The sequence below is a fragment of the Trichoderma evansii genome (genome assembly GCF_050947405.1).
Source record: "Trichoderma evansii strain SZMC 28006 chromosome Unknown GGI43scaffold_1, whole genome shotgun sequence".
NCBI lineage: Eukaryota > Fungi > Ascomycota > Sordariomycetes > Hypocreales > Hypocreaceae > Trichoderma > Trichoderma evansii.
In genome coordinates this window covers 1764354-1780289 of record NW_028145205.1, presented here as the reverse complement: position 1 = coordinate 1780289, position 15936 = coordinate 1764354, and the positions used below count along the sequence as shown (strand labels likewise).

General features: G+C 49.5%; 3 protein-coding genes across 3 annotated transcripts; 1 reads left to right on the top strand and 2 right to left on the bottom strand.

Moving 5' to 3' along the window:
- Positions 1-227: 227 nt before the first annotated feature.
- Positions 228-6752, bottom strand: GGI43DRAFT_17336 (DNA-binding ATPase). The gene is made up of 3 exons (XM_083199746.1): positions 6101-6752; positions 6021-6038; positions 228-5922 (listed from the first exon to the last, which is right to left on the bottom strand). Exons 1-3 carry the CDS (start codon positions 6109-6111, stop codon positions 279-281), a joined length of 5673 nt encoding a protein of 1890 aa, XP_083066197.1. The 5' UTR covers positions 6112-6752; the 3' UTR covers positions 228-278.
- A 3153-nt stretch (positions 6753-9905) lies between these two features.
- GGI43DRAFT_390615 (cohesin subunit SMC3) lies at positions 9906-14459 on the top strand. Its single transcript, XM_083204336.1, has 4 exons — positions 9906-10093; positions 10156-12982; positions 13041-13476; positions 13555-14459. Exons 1-4 carry the CDS (start codon positions 10056-10058, stop codon positions 13851-13853), a joined length of 3600 nt encoding a protein of 1199 aa, XP_083066196.1. The 5' UTR covers positions 9906-10055; the 3' UTR covers positions 13854-14459.
- On the bottom strand, positions 14428-15860 carry GGI43DRAFT_390614 (mitochondrial 54S ribosomal protein mL46). Its single transcript, XM_083204335.1, has 3 exons — positions 15667-15860; positions 14943-15598; positions 14428-14865 (listed from the first exon to the last, which is right to left on the bottom strand). The coding sequence occupies exons 1-3, from the start codon at positions 15716-15718 to the stop codon at positions 14572-14574; spliced, it is 1002 nt and encodes a 333-aa protein (XP_083066195.1). The 5' UTR covers positions 15719-15860; the 3' UTR covers positions 14428-14571.
- Between the last annotated feature and the right edge of the window lie 76 nt (positions 15861-15936).

Genomic DNA, 15936 nt, shown 5'->3' with positions numbered 1-15936 from the left:
TATTCTTCAATTTTATTTTTATTTTCCAAGCAGAAAATCGTATCAAATAACGCTTTGTCATCACTTATTTTTGAATATCAAAATCATCCCTCTACTCTCGTCCAGCCAAAGAGAAAGCCATTTAGAGTGTTGAGATATAACGAGTACCAGGGGGGGAAAGAGCCCATAGAAAGATGAATTAATTTTTTATGTAGTCCTTGTTTTAAGTTGTTCCCCTTTTTTGTACCGTTCCCTTCCACGTCTTGAGAGCCAGCTCCTATGTATTATCTGCTATTCGTTCATCCCATGGTCTTCATGAAATCGTCCAAGTCGAAACTCTCTTCATACTGCTTGTTATCCCACAATTCTCCCAAATCGTCCAGCCACGCCTTTTTGCCAGGCTGCCGTAGTACATCACCAGTTTCAATATCAACCATATCCTCCTCCCTTCCATCAATACCATTCTGCGGCTTATCGGCTATGAGGCTGGGTCCTGTGTCGCCTAGATTGAACAAGTCTAGAATTTGATCCGTATCCATCGTCGCCAAGCCCGCGTTCTGCTGGTTGACAACTGTTGATGCCACATCAATCTTGAAGCGCTGGAGGCTGAGGATCTTCTCTTCCAACGTGCCACGAGTGATGAGACGATAGACGTTGACCACCTTCTTTTGGCCGATTCGGTGAGCGCGATCCATAGCCTGCAGATCCTTCTGCGGATTCCAGTCATGCTCCACGAATATGACGGTATCTGCACCTGTAAGATTCAATCCAAGACCACCCACGCTAGTCGTCAGCAAGAGCACATCATATGAAGGGTCGCTGTTGAATTTGTTGACGATATCCTGTCTCTTGTTCGCCTCCACCGATCCATCAAGTCTCAGATAGGATACAGAGGGTAGCATTTCTTTAAGCACCTTAGTCTGGACCATGTCTAACATTTCTTTCATTTGGCAGAAAATGAGGGCACGATGAGGTTTGATGGGCTGGTATAGTGGGTCGTTGGAGTCATCTCTATCGTCGCCAATACCACAATCAATCAAGAGATCTTTAAGAGCCGTGAGCTTCGGTGCATGATGAGCATCTTCGATAGATGTTCCCTGTTTCTGAAGAATCTTTTGTGTCTCGTTATAGTAATCGCTTCCTGGTTTCATAACCATGGCAGGAGAGTTGCACAGTTTTCGCATATATTGCAGAGCTTGGAAGATGTGCTGCTTGGCCTCCTTGTCCTCTCGGCCAGCCTCCGCTTGGATCTTCTTGCCCTGTTTCTTGGTAAAGTCTTCAAACAACTTCTTTTGCAGGTCGCTGAGATCGCAGTAGTAGTTCTGTAGAATCTTGGGGGGTAGGTCGTTCAAGACTTCTTCCTTGAGGCGACGGAGCAAGAAAGGAAGCACCTGTTTGTGCAGAGCCTCAATGGCTAAGGCTCCTGCCTCCTGCTCCTTGGAAGATGCTTTACTATATCGACTTGCCGCAATAGGCTTCGCAAATCGATCCAAAAACACTTTTTCAGCTCCAAGGAATCCTGGCATAAGGAAATCAAACAAAGACCAGAGTTCCAGGACGTTATTTTGGATTGGTGTGCCCGTAAGAATAAGTCGGTGGTTACTGGCCAGTCTCTTCACAGCTTGGGTGATCTTAGCTTTGGGATTCTTGATTAAGTGGCCCTCGTCCAGGACAACGTAGTTCCAGTTGTGTTTCTCCAGGATTTCGGAGTCATTTCTTGTAACGTCATAAGATGTAATAACAATATCAGTGTCGCCAAGTCTATCTTTCATAGCTTTGCGCTCTACTGGAGGCCCAACATACGCTGTAACACTAAGGAAGGGAGCATACGTCTTGATCTCCTGTTGCCAGTGACCTGACAGCGTTGGAGGGCATACAATTAGAGACGGCAGCCGCCTAACATCAGGGGCTTGCGTTTTTGCAAACTCTTCTTGCCGCTGATGATGGTCACTGGCCACAATACAGATGGTCTGCAGAGTTTTTCCGAGGCCCATGTCATCACAAAGAATGCCATGGAGGTGATATTTATTGAGGAAGTTGAGCCAGTTAACACCGTCTTGTTGGTACGAACGAAGTTCTGCCTTGATGGCCACGGGGATCTGAAACGGTTCGACTTTCTTGGGATCGAGAAGCTGGGCGATGAACGTTCGTTCTCGGTCTCGACCTTTCAGAAGCTCTTCAGACAGGCCAGGCGGATCGGGAATCCCAGCTTCGAGGGGTACCAGTTTGACTAGTGTGGCGAAAGACGTGGTAGCAATGAGACGAATTTCATTGTCAGAATCACTCATTCGACCAAGAACAGGTACGATCAAGAAGATGACATAGGGAAGAATCGCGTCGCCCATGACGGCAATCAGATGGTAGATGGCTTCAATTACACCTTGGCGGAAATTGAGATCTAGCGGGTTGCTGATTGACGGCAAGACCTTTTCTACCAACGCTGTCATTCCGTCCACGGTAATAACACTGCATATGGTAGCTAGACATTTGGCAGCCATGTACCGGAAAACCGAGAGATCAGAATGCAGGGCTTTAATGACAAGAGGCATCATTTCCATAACAAATGGGTGAAGACTCTTATCCAAGGTAGGCGTCATAGTCCGAATAACTGACATTGCGTCGACAATCTCCTGACCGAATGCCAGCTCAGCATCCCGAGCTTCTGGAGGCAAATCTGCTGTGAAGGCCTTGACTAGCGCATCTTTCATAAAGCCCTTCAAACTTGGTACAGAGTCGAACAAGGTCGCGCCGTAAGTCTTAGACAATATCTCCAAGGCTTCCTTTGCACCTCTGCGCGTGATCCTGGCAGCCTTGGCTTCCCTGGCCCACTTAGCGGCGTCTGGATGATCAACGCGGTCTTCTTCTTTCTGCATGGAGAGAATGCAGTTGGTTTTGGCAGCATGAACGGGGAACTCTGGAGTTTCAGCCACTTCCACGCAGGAAAATTTGACCAAGTTGGCGACAACTTTATCCGCGGGACCACGCCTTCCCTTTTCTGCAAATAGTTGAACAAGTTTTGCGATGGCTTCTGAGGAGCGGCTCTGGAGCTGATGATTCTCTTCCGTCTTGATGGAATCCATGATACCCTTGATGAGGGGACTGGGCTTCTTGGGCAAGAGCTTCATTGCAACCATGGCGCAAGCTGCGCCAGCCTTGATTCTAATGTCGCGGGCGTCCTTGAACGCCTTGGCTTCTTCTATAGCTGATACCGTGTTGTCACGAGCGTCAGCTAGCTGCTGACCAGCAATCAGCCGTTGGCCAGGAGGCATGAGCTTCTTGAGCCTCTCAAAGTCTTCACCCACGCATTTTTCCGCAGTTGCGATGGAAAAGGCGCTGGGACCAGCTTCAGCTTCGCCTTGAACCACGACAGGAAGGGTAGGCAGTTTGCTATGAGAGACTTTGCCATGGTCACGGAATAGATGAAGCAGTTGCTGGCAAAGGCTCCTTGCTCTCTGCACAAAGGTCACCAAATCTCTGTAGGCCGAAGGGCGATCTGATTCCACAATCCGCTGCAAATGATCCAGATAGCGGCCAGGATCTTCGGCTGTTTGGCAATTTCTCGCAAATTCGTCAATGACAAGGCAAGCAGTTAACTGTGTGGAGGAGAAGGCGGAAGTAAGGCCTGGTACAAGCAGGGCGTCGTAATCATCAAGATTTCCTGAGGGTACCAAGGACATGACGAGGCCCATGGCCTGAGCAGCCGAGACTCTTGACCGAATTAGCACATCTAAACCAACGAGATCAACGTCGCCCTGCATCATATGGCCATCCACATCATGTGTCAGGCCGGCAGGAGTGGACTCCTCGACTCTAGTAGATTTACGGCGACGTTTTATTGGTCGATCAAGGCCATCAGGCGAGGAAAGTCGTCTACCACTAGGTTGCATCGGGCCGGACGCCGAGTAGGTACCACCGGATGGCTTCTGGAATAGGCCGGCATGCATGGGGATCGGATGCCGTGATACGCCAATTGGATGCAGCGTCAATTGCATCAAATTATCAATGTGAGGAGCAAATTCGTCAGCAAGGATGGCGGGGTTCTTTGCTAATGTGCGGACAAGAGCACCCCAGAGCTGCAGGGACATGTCAAGGGTTTCCTTATCTCTCTCAACCAGGATATTCTGGAAGATGAGGCGGAGAATTCTGCCGTTGAGCCAGCCCTGTGATGTCTCGTCGCCAAGGTTTGCAAAAGTTAGAAGAGCTTTCAGTACAGCAAGCCGAACAGAAGTAATTGTATGACGTAAAAAGGGATAGAGGCGCGGAACCAGGAGAGTGAAAGATCGCTCTTCATCTTGAGCAGCAGAAGACTTCATCGACTCGAGAACTTGAGGGAAGCCACAGAGAGTAGCAAGAAGATCCATAATCCGTCCCGTACTGGCGCTCAAATCGTCACCCAAGTTAGACAAGCTCTCCCACACAATATTAGTGAGGCCATCGAGAGCTGCCGGCCGCATTGTGACAAACTCTTGAGCCATGGGTATCAGGGTGGCGGCACTGACTGAGCGAACATCGTCGTCATTGTCACCTAAGCCCTTCATGACGGCTTTGATGACACCGTCAATCATATCCCCATCTTGAAGCAGCAGGTCTTTCCTGACAGCAACAACGTATCTCAGGCCAATCATACCACCATGGCAAACAGCCCAGATTGGAGAGTCCAATTTAAGATCTTCATGCATAACCATCCGATACAGGATTCGATAGATGTCGTAAACCGATTCGGAAGGCACATGTTTGAGCACAGCACCAAGGGTTTGTCCAATTGTTTCTCTGATAGGAGCAACTGATGTATCGGAACTATAGTCGGTAAACCGGTCCAGCATCAGAACACAGCAAAGTCTGCAGGCAACATCGTTAAGCCATGCACGATTTAGCTCGTTATTGTCCTCGACTGACTTGCCCCGAACTCTGCCAGCCCCGCCACCATGAACTCGGAGAACCTCACGCAGTGCCATTGCGGCTCCGTGTCGCGTTTCCCATGCGGAATCGAAAAGATCGATCTTAAGAAAGTCGCAGAGCCGCTCGTAGGGCCACTCGGCGCCCTCCATAGACTCCTCAGCCTCGAGTTCAGATTTGATTTGCATCACTGATCCTTTGAATTCGCTGACAACTTTGGCATCTTCGTCGATATCGGCTGGGCGCTCAAGATTAAAGTAATCATTCATTTTCCCATTCTTCTTTGATTCGTGTTCTCCCGTCGGGGTGTCGTCTCCGAATCCTTCCGACCCAGCAGTTGTCGTGCGTCGTAGAGAGAGATCTCCAAAGCCGCCCTTACCCTGCGCTTTCATTGCCTCCTTCTTACGTTTCCGCTTCAGCACATTAAGTTGCCTCGAACTAAGCTGGGACTCTTCTGCGGTCTGACTCTGGGATTGCGTTCCTTCGCCTTTGTTCAGGCTATTACCATTTGAGGCGTCAAGGGGGGTTTTCGGCACCCCATCCCCTACAATAATTTCTTCGTCTTCAAATTTTCTTCCCAGCAAGCCAAGTCGACCCAGGAGTGTCTTCTTCTGGTACTCTAACCGGGCCTGGGGATCGAGAGAAGCAAGGTTGTATTCTATGCCGCCGCCGCGTAGAAGCGGCCGGCCGAATTTCAAAATGGTGTCCACATCGAGTGCCTCAAGCTTGAACACATCGTCGTCGGAAAGAACCGATGAAGCTTTGTTATCTTCCTCCTTCTTGATTGCGCCGTTTTCAGAGGAGGCCTCTTCTTTCTTGGGCTCACTTGCAACCTCTCCTGAATTAGGATCGTAGAGCGGGGCGTTCTCTACAATTTTACCGATAGCCTTGGCCGCTGTCGTCCTCGTCTCCCAATCTTTATAGCGAAGATATGGGATCACCCGTGACAGGAGATTAAAAAGCTCATCGGGGTGTTGTTTTTGCCAGTCAGCGAGCTGGTTGACTGCAGTGTCCCGAATGAGCCGGGTGCTCCCTGTCTCGAGGATACTGAAGGAATGGGTCAGTTATGGGGATTTGGGTTTTGAAGTATAGAACCATTGATAGATAGGTGATTTGAGATCATTGGGGGGGATAGAGAAACTTACGTAACTAATCGATCAAGTCTATCGAAAACGTTAGCCACAAGCTCTACTGTCAAATAAGGAGGATTGTGGGAGAAACTTACCTAGAAGTCATTGTGTCGTCGTATTAGAGTGGTATATAAAAATGGTATTTTGGGGCTCATCGCATAATGAACTAGAGGCTCTGTGCATCTGATTAGTTGGCATCACCCATGGTAGTTGGCGTGCAAGTCCGAAGACAAAGTGAGTAGAAGTAGCAGCAGCTGAGGTAGAAGCAGCTGAAATCGATGAACGCTGAAATAGAGGTAGCAGTATTGCTGGTCCAGGTTTAGGCGATCTGCCCATCTGAATTGCAGCGCATCAGGCGCATGTGCGGGAGACGCGGTTACATGCATTGTGTCGAAGCTCGTAGGCTAAGCGCAACAAAGAAACTCAAAATAGCAGCAATTGCAGGGCAGTGATGCGGCGCTAAGTCCAGCGCACACGCAGCGTGACACAGGGCTTCAAACCCACCCAGGGCCGGTATTACATGGGGGAACAGTGGTGCAAATAGTGAAATAACAGTGAGATGCAGCGAAGTTGGAATATCGGAAGCAAGTACATATTGCAGCAGCGATTTACATGATGAAGGTAGCAATCGCAGATAAGATAAGGTAGCATGTAAATCAGCGGCTAGGGTGACAGGGATGGAGGGATGGGGCGACGAAATGGGTAGTATGGCAGGACGAAATGGCGTAATGAAACACGGCGCGGCAGAGAGTGGAAGAACTTGCCTGTATAAACAATGCCGGTGCTCTGGGATCAGGCCCTAACGATGCAGCGGGATGCACCGAGAGGGCGGGAGGGTAGCCAAGTGAACAAGCTGCGGCTGAGCAAAGAGGCAGATTCAGATGCGACCGAATGCGCTGCGATGCGATGCGATCGGTGGTTTATATCGGTCAGAGCCGGCGTGGGCAGGTACCCGTCACCGTAACAAGTACCTGGCAAGGCAGCTGTGGCAGGGGGCTGGTTCGCGCAGCTCTCAATGGCGCATGCACTATTGGGCAGGAGTGCTGGAGGAGGCTGGAGGGGCCAAAAATCAAAAATAAAGAGAGCCACCCAATGATCGCGTGGGAAAGGATGGATGCGCGCAAGCGTGGAGAGCTGCTGCTACCTTGTGTGTGTGAAAACCTGAAGGCAGCAATTGAGCTAGGCCGGGTAGGTTCTGATAATAAATACCTGGCAGCTGTAAATTAGTATGCACGTACTCGGATTGCATCAAAATGCTCGAAAAAAAAAAAACCAAAGCATAGCGTAGGTAGACAGTGATGCTATCTGTACTGTACTGGACTATCAGCTGGGACACGTACGAGTAAGGTAGCGATGCAGCGCAGCGCAGCAGTGGCGCGGCGAGTCGAGCGAGTGGGCGGAATGGGTGGCGCTGTTTTTGCCTCTGTGCTGCTGCGCTCTGGGCTCGCGACGCTGGCCGATGCGACTATGGCAGAAGGTCGGGCAGGGCTGGGACGGGGAGAATTGAGTGGAGGGCAGGCCGGGCTTTCTATATGTCTATGCCTGTATTTTTATACACGCTGCCATCCCAACAGCCAACGGGCTCGCTTAATGTCCCTAATGCTTCTCTAGCGCCAATTTTTCGTGCAAAAGCGGGGCGCCTGTCTCTCATCGTTGATTCTAGGACTCAAATGGCGTAGCACCTACACAAAGTAGCGCCAGTGCGCCGGCTCCCATGTGCCCTACTGATACGGATTATTTGGCCCCAGTCAGAGCTATCGAGTAATCCCAGGCAGTGCTACTCCATACTTTGTGCCATGCGGTAGTGCATCTGCTCATTTTCTCACACGTCAATGTTTTTACTTGGATGATGAGTACAAGGTCGATACTATCCTACTCTATGGATGGATTTTGCTTTGGTTCATGAAGCTCGTGCTTCTCTCCATTCTACTAAGGATCGGAAGCAATTGCTTGGGCGAGTACAGAGAGCAAGGCTCGTCCGGCAATTAATTGCATTTACTGGCATATACAAGTGGCAGGCCATGCTGCTTCGTGAAAGCATCTCGTTCTGCAGCGTGCATTTAGGCGAGCGCATGGGAGTATCGATGCAGAGCATTCAAGTACTTGTAGCGCACCGACACGGATGCAGCTGACACATCAATAATCTCCGCTGTCATATTTAGATGCTTGTTGATGTGCTGGTCTATCGAGATAGGCTCACTGCCGACTCCGAGTGGTGCATTGACCCCGAAGTATAGGCAATGGCAGCGACAGCAGAGAAGAAATAGGCACCAAAGCATCTGGAGAGAGCCCTATTTGGGGAGGGGGGATGGCATGCCAGAATATGTTTTCCTCTCCGGCAAATATCGGGTGCCAATCCTCCGTGTCCTTATCCATCCAACTTTGGCGTTGCGGCCGGGACGCGTTCGTCGATTTGCGTCGCCTTCTCCAGGTTGGCCACCCACATACGCAATACGTAAATACGCTTGGGTGAAGAGCCATCCGTTTTCGTAAGGCTGGTGGCTCCATGCAGTTCTTGCCCCAGCCCGCAGCTCTCGATAATGGCAATTTCAGAGCATGTCACTGACCCGGTGAAAATGGCCTCTTCATCTCATCAAGCCCGGGAATACACAGGCCTAGAACGAGCGGGCGTTGTCCCCTGATCGCCCTAAGAAAAAGAAGCGCTGCGTTGCTTTCTCAGTAGCTTCTTTTCTGCATGGAGCTTTTTCCAACTTCGTATACGATTGTCAAAAAGCGCAGCCCCTTACATGCCATGTTGCAAAAATTTTCTCCGCTTGGCTTCTTGAGACATGAGCGGCATGGTTGGTTGGTGCAGACCAGATCTGACTTGTCTAGATCGACCCGTTTGGCCGTAATCTAAAATTGCCGTGAGACGCTATTGTCCCTGCTGCTCAGCAATGGTTGGTCGGACACACGCCCTCGATCCCCAACTTGTTAAGCCTGGCTTCTGCATTATCCACCTGCCTATGACGATCAGTATGCACAATGGTCTGTCCACACTTTTCTCGTGGTACTTGCTGGTACTTGGTAGCGTGGTTGTGAACTCAGATGACGGCATAGCAAATGTCAAAACACGAGGCAAGGCTGGACTTTCAAGCTCAGGGAATGTCTTGAAGCTTATAGCACCGCTATTCCTATTATCATTTCCTTTTCTTTTCTCTTCTTTTTTAAGACTGGCAAGCTATTCTTCCCGCTTGTTCCGCACGTGCCCACTGGGTAGGTAGAGTTAGTAGCCAGTGGCTTTCTCTGCTTGTACTCCACAGACAAGGAGGAATAAAAAGACTAAAGTTTATAGGGAGTTCTTTCTCATTGAATATATGCAGTATGGGCGGTAGAAGCAGTAGATTACGGTGTGCGTAACGATAGAACTATGTGCTTATGGTTGGAAGATTTCCTGTTTTTTTGCTACCTGTTTGTTCGTATGGGATTACAATATTGTATGAGGAGAGAAAAAAAAACTAAGGCGAAGAAGAAGCAAGTAGCGCGAGAATCTATTCTTTTTGGCACTTACCGAAGAAAAAACTTGCGGAAGCACGGCTCGGGATACTTCGCATTGTACTTTTACTGGAGTAGTCGAGCTTACCTACGACTAAGCAGCCATATGCGATTTACAGGACTGTACAACAGCATATCCCATTATCCACCCGCGTGAAAACTACTCAATAAAGTCTAAAGCCTCTGAAAATCATCAAACAGCATTATATTTTTTTTTTTTGGGGCCGCAATTCATCACGATTGAATGGCTGATATTTCTCTCGTTCTTGAACATTTATTGCAGGGTAGTGCGAAAACAACACTAGTGGTAGCGCTACAGTTGCAACCTAAGAGCTCTCATCGATACCTTAATTCTTAGGCGCTAATCTTAGATGGGCTGGTAGTGCAACGCGACTTCGAGCCTCTGTTTAATCGCGGGCCCAAACGAGACGCGTCGCATCGCATGCTGGTAGAGCATTTGCACTTCATTGATTTTGCGCAAACTCTCAGCAGAATCTCAAATCTGCAGCCTCCTCGTCCCTTGGATGTTGCGCACCGGCGCCCGCGCAGCCTACCATGTATATCAAGCAAATCATCATCCAGGGCTTCAAAAGGTGTGCAATCGCAACCCCGCCAAGAGACACATTGTGGTGCATGTGCTGACATATCGCCGTAGCTACAAGGACCAAACGGTCATTGAACCCTTTTCCCCCAAGACGAACGTCATCGTTGGTCGTAATGGATCGGGAAAGAGTAACTTCTTCGCGGCGATTCGCTTCGTCCTTAGCGATGCATACACGCAAATGAGCCGTGAAGAACGCCAGGGTCTTCTTCACGAAGGCTCAGGCTCGGCCGTCATGTCGGCCTATGTTGAAATTATCTTCGACAACAGCGACGATCGATTTCCGACCGGAGGCAAGGAAGTTGTGTTACGACGTACCATCGGTCTCAAGAAGGACGAATACTCAGTGGACCGCAAGGTCGTCACCAAAACAGATGTCACCAACCTGCTGGAGGCGGCAGGCTTTTCACGATCTAACCCGTACTATATTGTGCCCCAGGGCCGTGTCACTGCCTTGACAAATATGAAAGAATCTGAGCGATTGAATCTGCTTAAAGAAGTTGCGGGTACCCAAGTTTACGAAGCCCGTCGCGCCGAATCACTCAAGATCATGAATGAGACGAACAACAAGCGAGAGAAGATTGACGAGCTTCTTGAATATATCAAGGAGAGGCTGGCAGAACTGGAAGAGGAAAAAGAAGAGCTGCGTGGGTTCCAAGAGAAAGACCGAGAGAGGAAATGTCTGGAATATGCATACCACCACAGAGAGCAAACCACTGTCCAGGCCGCCCTGGAGGAAATCGACAGTGCTAGGCAGGACGGCCTTGATAACGCAGACTCAAGTCGCACCCAGTTCCTGGAAGGGGAAAAGGCCATCTCTAAGATTGATGTCGAAATTCACAAGCTACAAAGGGAATTGGAGCTTCTGCAAATTGATCGACGCCAGCAGGAGGAAGATAGACGCGATAACGCAAAGTTGCTGGCCAAGGTTGAGCTAAAAGTAAAGAATCTGAGAGAAGGACAGTCTGCCCAGGAACAAGCTCGGCAACGCCACGATTCTGAACTCGCATCTGTACAGAATGAGATTGCCACCAAGGAAAAGGAGCTGGTGCGACTGCTTCCAACATACACACAGACAAAAAACGAAGAAGATGAGGTCAGACGGCAGCTAGACACCGTTGAGGCGTCAAGATCACGTCTCTTTGCAAAGCAGAGCCGCGGCTCCAGGTTTAAGAATCGCTCTGAGCGTGATGCCTGGCTTAAGCAGGAAGTCGAAGAACTCAGCCTGACTATCAGCACCCAAAAAGCAAATAAGCTAGATGCCGATGAGGAGGTTGCTAGAGTGCAGAAGGCAATTGAGCAGGGAGAGAGAGAGGTTGCCGAGTTGCGCTCACGTTTAGCCAACTGGAGTGGAGATCGAGGCCAAGTGGTAGACCAAGCTGCCCAGGCACGAGCGACACTGGATAGGTTGAACGATGAACGAAAGCTAATTCGGCGAGAGGATGACAAACTGAACACTGTTATTTCCAACGCTAGGCAAGAGAAAGAGCATGCTGAGAGAGAATTAGCCCATGCGGTAGATGGGGCCACCGCTCGTGGTTTGGCCACCATACGTCGATTGAAGCAGGAGCAGGATATTCCCGGTGCCTATGGAACACTGGCGGACCTTCTGGATGTCAGCGATGCATACCGGTTACCCGTCGAGCAAATTGCTGGCGCCAGCTTGTTCCACTATGTCGTGGACAATGCCGATACTGCTACTTATCTTGCAGACACCATGTACAAACAGCACGGTGGTCGAGTAACATTTATGCCGCTGGCTCAGCTTCGTCCTCGCAAAGTGAACTTTCCAAATTCCAATGACGCTGTCCCTCTTTTGAGCAAGATCAACTACGACTCCAGGTTTGAAAAGGCATTCCAGCAGGTATTTGGCAAGGTTGTTGTGTGCCCTAACCTTGCTGTGGCCGCTCAGTATGCTAGGAGTCACGGTGTGGATGGTATTACCGCGGAGGGTGACACTTCTAACAAGAGAGGTGCCATGACTGGTGGTTATATCGACCCTCGAAAATCGCGCCTCGATGCTGTACGAGCCGCTAACAAATGGAGAGAAGAGTATGATCGACTTGTCGAACAATCCCGCGATATTCGCAGGCAGATTGAACTCAAAGACCAGGAGATTACTGGCGCAATGTCCGAAGTTCAGAAATTCGAGCAGAGGCTCAGACAGGCAGAAGATGGTTTCGAGCCGTTGAAGCATGAGCTTCGAAATAGGTCTTCTCACATCGAAAACGAGAGAAACCGTCTGGATGGGGCTATCAGGAGGCGAGATGCCGTTGAGAAGAACATGAGTGGATTCCTGCAAGAGGTTGCAGCCCACGAGGCTGAATTAGGAACAGACTTCAAGAAGACTCTTACGGCGGCCGAGGAACGAGAGCTTGAAGGATCAAGCCTTACAGTCCAACAACTCCAGAAGCAATGGAATGATATTAGCAACGCCCGACGAGTTCTCGAAAGGCAGAAGCAGCTGCTGGAGATTGACTTGCGGCAGAATCTCCAGATGAAGCTGGATCAGCTCAACAGCCAAGCTTTCGAAAACTCTGCCTCCGGTGGCGCATCTGGCACCCTGAAGGAAACTGAGCGAGAATTGAAGAAGGCCCAGAAAGCTTTGAAGGCCGTTGAAGCCGATTTGAACGAGACCGAGGCCAAGCTCGACGAGCTCAATACTCGCCTGGAGCAGTTTGAATCAGAAAAGATCAATCGTGAGCAGATCCAACTGGAGATTTCCACGAGAATCGAGAAGCAGCAGAAGAGAATGGAGAAGACACTGCAGCGAAAGGCTCTCTTGATTTCACAGGCAGCAGAGTGTGCAAAGAATATCCGAGAGCTGGGTGTTTTGCCCGAAGAAGCTTTTGATAAATATGAAAACATGCAAGCCAACACTGTAAGTCGTAGCACTTCATTATATCTTCTGATGAGAGGCTAACCAACTGTTTTGCTAGATCACATCAAAATTGAAGAAGGTCAACGAAGCACTGAAAAAGTATAAGCACGTCAACAAGAAGGCCTTTGAGCAGTACAACAACTTTACAACACAGCAAGAGCAGCTGATGAAGCGCCGAAAGGAATTGGACGATTCTCAAGGATCCATTGAAGAGCTCGTGGAGCACCTTGATCGACGAAAGGACGAAGCCATTGAGCGTACTTTCAAACAGGTGTCCAAGGAGTTTGCCACTATTTTCAGCAAGCTTGTCCCAGCGGGCCATGGTCGTCTGGTCATCCAGCGCAAGACAGATCGCCGCCAAGATGCCGAAGAGTCAGACGAAGAAGCCAGAGGCAGCGTTGAGAATTACATTGGTGTTGGTATTAGCGTGTCTTTCAACTCTAAGCATCTTGATGAACAGCAAAAGATTCAGCAGCTCAGTGGTGGCCAAAAGAGTAAGTGTCATACCTTTGGCGGACTCACTGCATATCCCAAACATCTATTATGTTGCCGCTAACTCTAAGATTTCCCAGGTCTGTGTGCTCTCTGCCTTATCTTTGCGCTGCAGCAAACCGAAAGCAGCCCTATGGTTATTTTCGACGAAGTTGATGCCAATTTGGATGCGCAATACCGTACTGCTGTTGCTTCGCTTCTCGAGTCCATCTCCAACGAGGCTGGCACGCAGTTTATTTGCACTACTTTCCGACCCGAGATTGTTCATATTGCAGACAAGTGCTATGGTGTTACGTTCCGCAGCAAGACGAGTTCAATCAACTGTGTTAGCACGGAAGATGCTCTCAACTTTGTTGAGGGGCAGGCTAAGCCAAACTAAAAGAATACATAGCGAGCGAGTGTTGGTATATCATAGTATGACGCTTGACTGACTGAACATCAAATACTAGCGGTATTTGACTATCTGGAAAAGAAAATCGGAAAGGGCGGAGTACGGCGTTGGGTATAGTGGACAACCCATGTGCATTTTGAAGGGCTGGTGGATATTGCTATAATTTGTACGAAAGAGATGACGCTGGCTAATGTGTGGAGGGTTCTTTGATGTTATGAAACCACTGTTTTGGTGTAGCCCTTTCACATAACAAACTTATATATAGTCGAGGTAGAGCAGGCTGACGTTTGGAGATTATACCCGGATGGTCTTGGCTGCTCTAGCCAGCTTTGATACGAAATGTTTTTATTGTTCATGTGTTGGCAATTTGACTTCAATTATATATAAGCGTTGGCGGTTTGTAAACGATGCTTCAGAGGCTAACTAACACAGCGTCTTGCGGCAACGTCAAACTATTGGTTGTATAATTTCGTAAGTTTACTACGGGTGATTTATATGCCCTACATATAGTATAAGACAACAAATAGAGCAAAGAGTGAGCTATGCACATACGCTGCGAAGCTTTTGTATAATAAAAAGTGTAAATTATACAATTGGTAATGTTACACGTAGATAGCCAAATCTAATTCTTGGCATATCTTCTTCATCATCATATATAAAAATTGCCCACCCTCTCTATATTCTTTTTCTTTTCCTTCTTTCCTTTTTACCTGTCGGCCATCATATTCCTGACACCACGGAAGTACTCTGGTGACAACTCCTTCTCCAGCTCCTCTCGCGTCAACCACTTGAAGTCTGTGTATCCAAAGGGGTTGCCCTTCAGGTCAGCCTGGCCAGCCATGATTCTTCCCTTGATGAAGAAGGTCTTCTGACCCTTCTTCTGGACCTCGCCGTTCTTGCCCATGACGGGCTCCTGGACGAGGTGGGCGACGGGAACGCGGCCGACAAGCCAGGTGTTCATGTTGACACCGGCGGCCTGATCCATTACTCTCTTGGCGCCCTATTTCACACTCCGTGTTAGTCCAGCGTAGTAAAGCATAAGCCCAGTCCTCGACATCTCTTTCTAATTCGACGTACCTCGTGGAGATTCTCATCCTTGACAACATCAGCAGGGAAGCCCCATCCATCCGGGCCCTTGACAACAAGATAAAGCGTCCTCTCCATCTGGCGATCCAGCCGCTTCACGTCGTTCTTCTTATCCGCCTCGGATAGCCTCTCCACTGGTCGCTCCACGGGAACGACATCCTCTGGCGCAATGACTTCCGCATCGTCACTGACACGCGCAGCAGCGTCCTTGAGCAGACTATTGAGCACGCTCTCCTGCGAACTCAGCTGGTCGCCAACCTTTAGCTCATCATCCCAAGCGTTGGAGCTCTTTCCGTGGTACGTTCCCAATTCCTTGGCCACTGTGCCGCCTCGCTCCTGGACTTTCAGGCTCCAGTCTAGTTGCGCCGCTGTGTCGGGCTTGAAGTATATGCTTGTAATGAAGGGCGTGTTGAGACGTTCCTCCAGACGTTTCTGGTAGAAGAAGTAGGCGTTCTCGAAAGGGTGGAGGGTTCTCGTCAGGAGGGGTGGCCGTGTCAGGACGAGGCCGGTGCGGACATCGTAAGGATAAGGTGTCTTAGTTGAAGCTGCCGGAGGAGGAGCATCAGTGACAGGGGCCTTCGTCTCTGCCGCTGCAGTCGCAGAGTAGAATCGTGTTGTCGCGCATCTGGAGCAGATTGTGGGGGATGCTGTATATACAGAGTTGATCGTCAGTCTTTTCCTGCCTCAATTGGCGGCTGCAGAAAGAGTTTCTTACATGAGAAGATGCCTCGAACGGCTCTGCTGCCTCTACTTGACGCTGCCATCATGGCGGAATGGCAAGTGGCTTCTTTGTAAAGCCAAGCACCACCTTTTGACTGTCCGTGATGTCCTTGCGCCTCGAACTTTTTTGCTCCATCCAATGCTAGTACGTACCTCACCCCACCACCGAAAGCTGGAAATGATTACATAAGTCAGTAAAAGTCCTAATTGCACTGCAAAGTGGACTTTGCTGCCTCAGGCTACAATATCTTGACGCTGCCGCGCC

Bases quoted from the DNA above. Each gene is read 5' to 3' on its own strand.
- GGI43DRAFT_390614 (XM_083204335.1), bottom strand. From the start codon at position 15,718: ATGATGGCAGCGTCAAGTAGAGGCAGCAGAGCCGTTCGAGGCATCTTC. The intron at 15,599-15,666 runs GTAAGAAACTCT...CTGTATATACAG, and splicing joins CGTTCGAGGCATCTTCTCAT to CATCCCCCACAATCTGCTCC. The intron at 14,866-14,942 runs GTACGTCGAATT...AGTGTGAAATAG, and splicing joins AGGATGAGAATCTCCACGAG to GGCGCCAAGAGAGTAATGGA.
- GGI43DRAFT_390615 (XM_083204336.1), top strand. From the start codon at position 10,056: ATGTATATCAAGCAAATCATCATCCAGGGCTTCAAAAG. The intron at 10,094-10,155 runs GTGTGCAATCGC...ATATCGCCGTAG, and splicing joins ATCATCCAGGGCTTCAAAAG to CTACAAGGACCAAACGGTCA. The intron at 12,983-13,040 runs GTAAGTCGTAGC...CTGTTTTGCTAG, and splicing joins AAAACATGCAAGCCAACACT to ATCACATCAAAATTGAAGAA.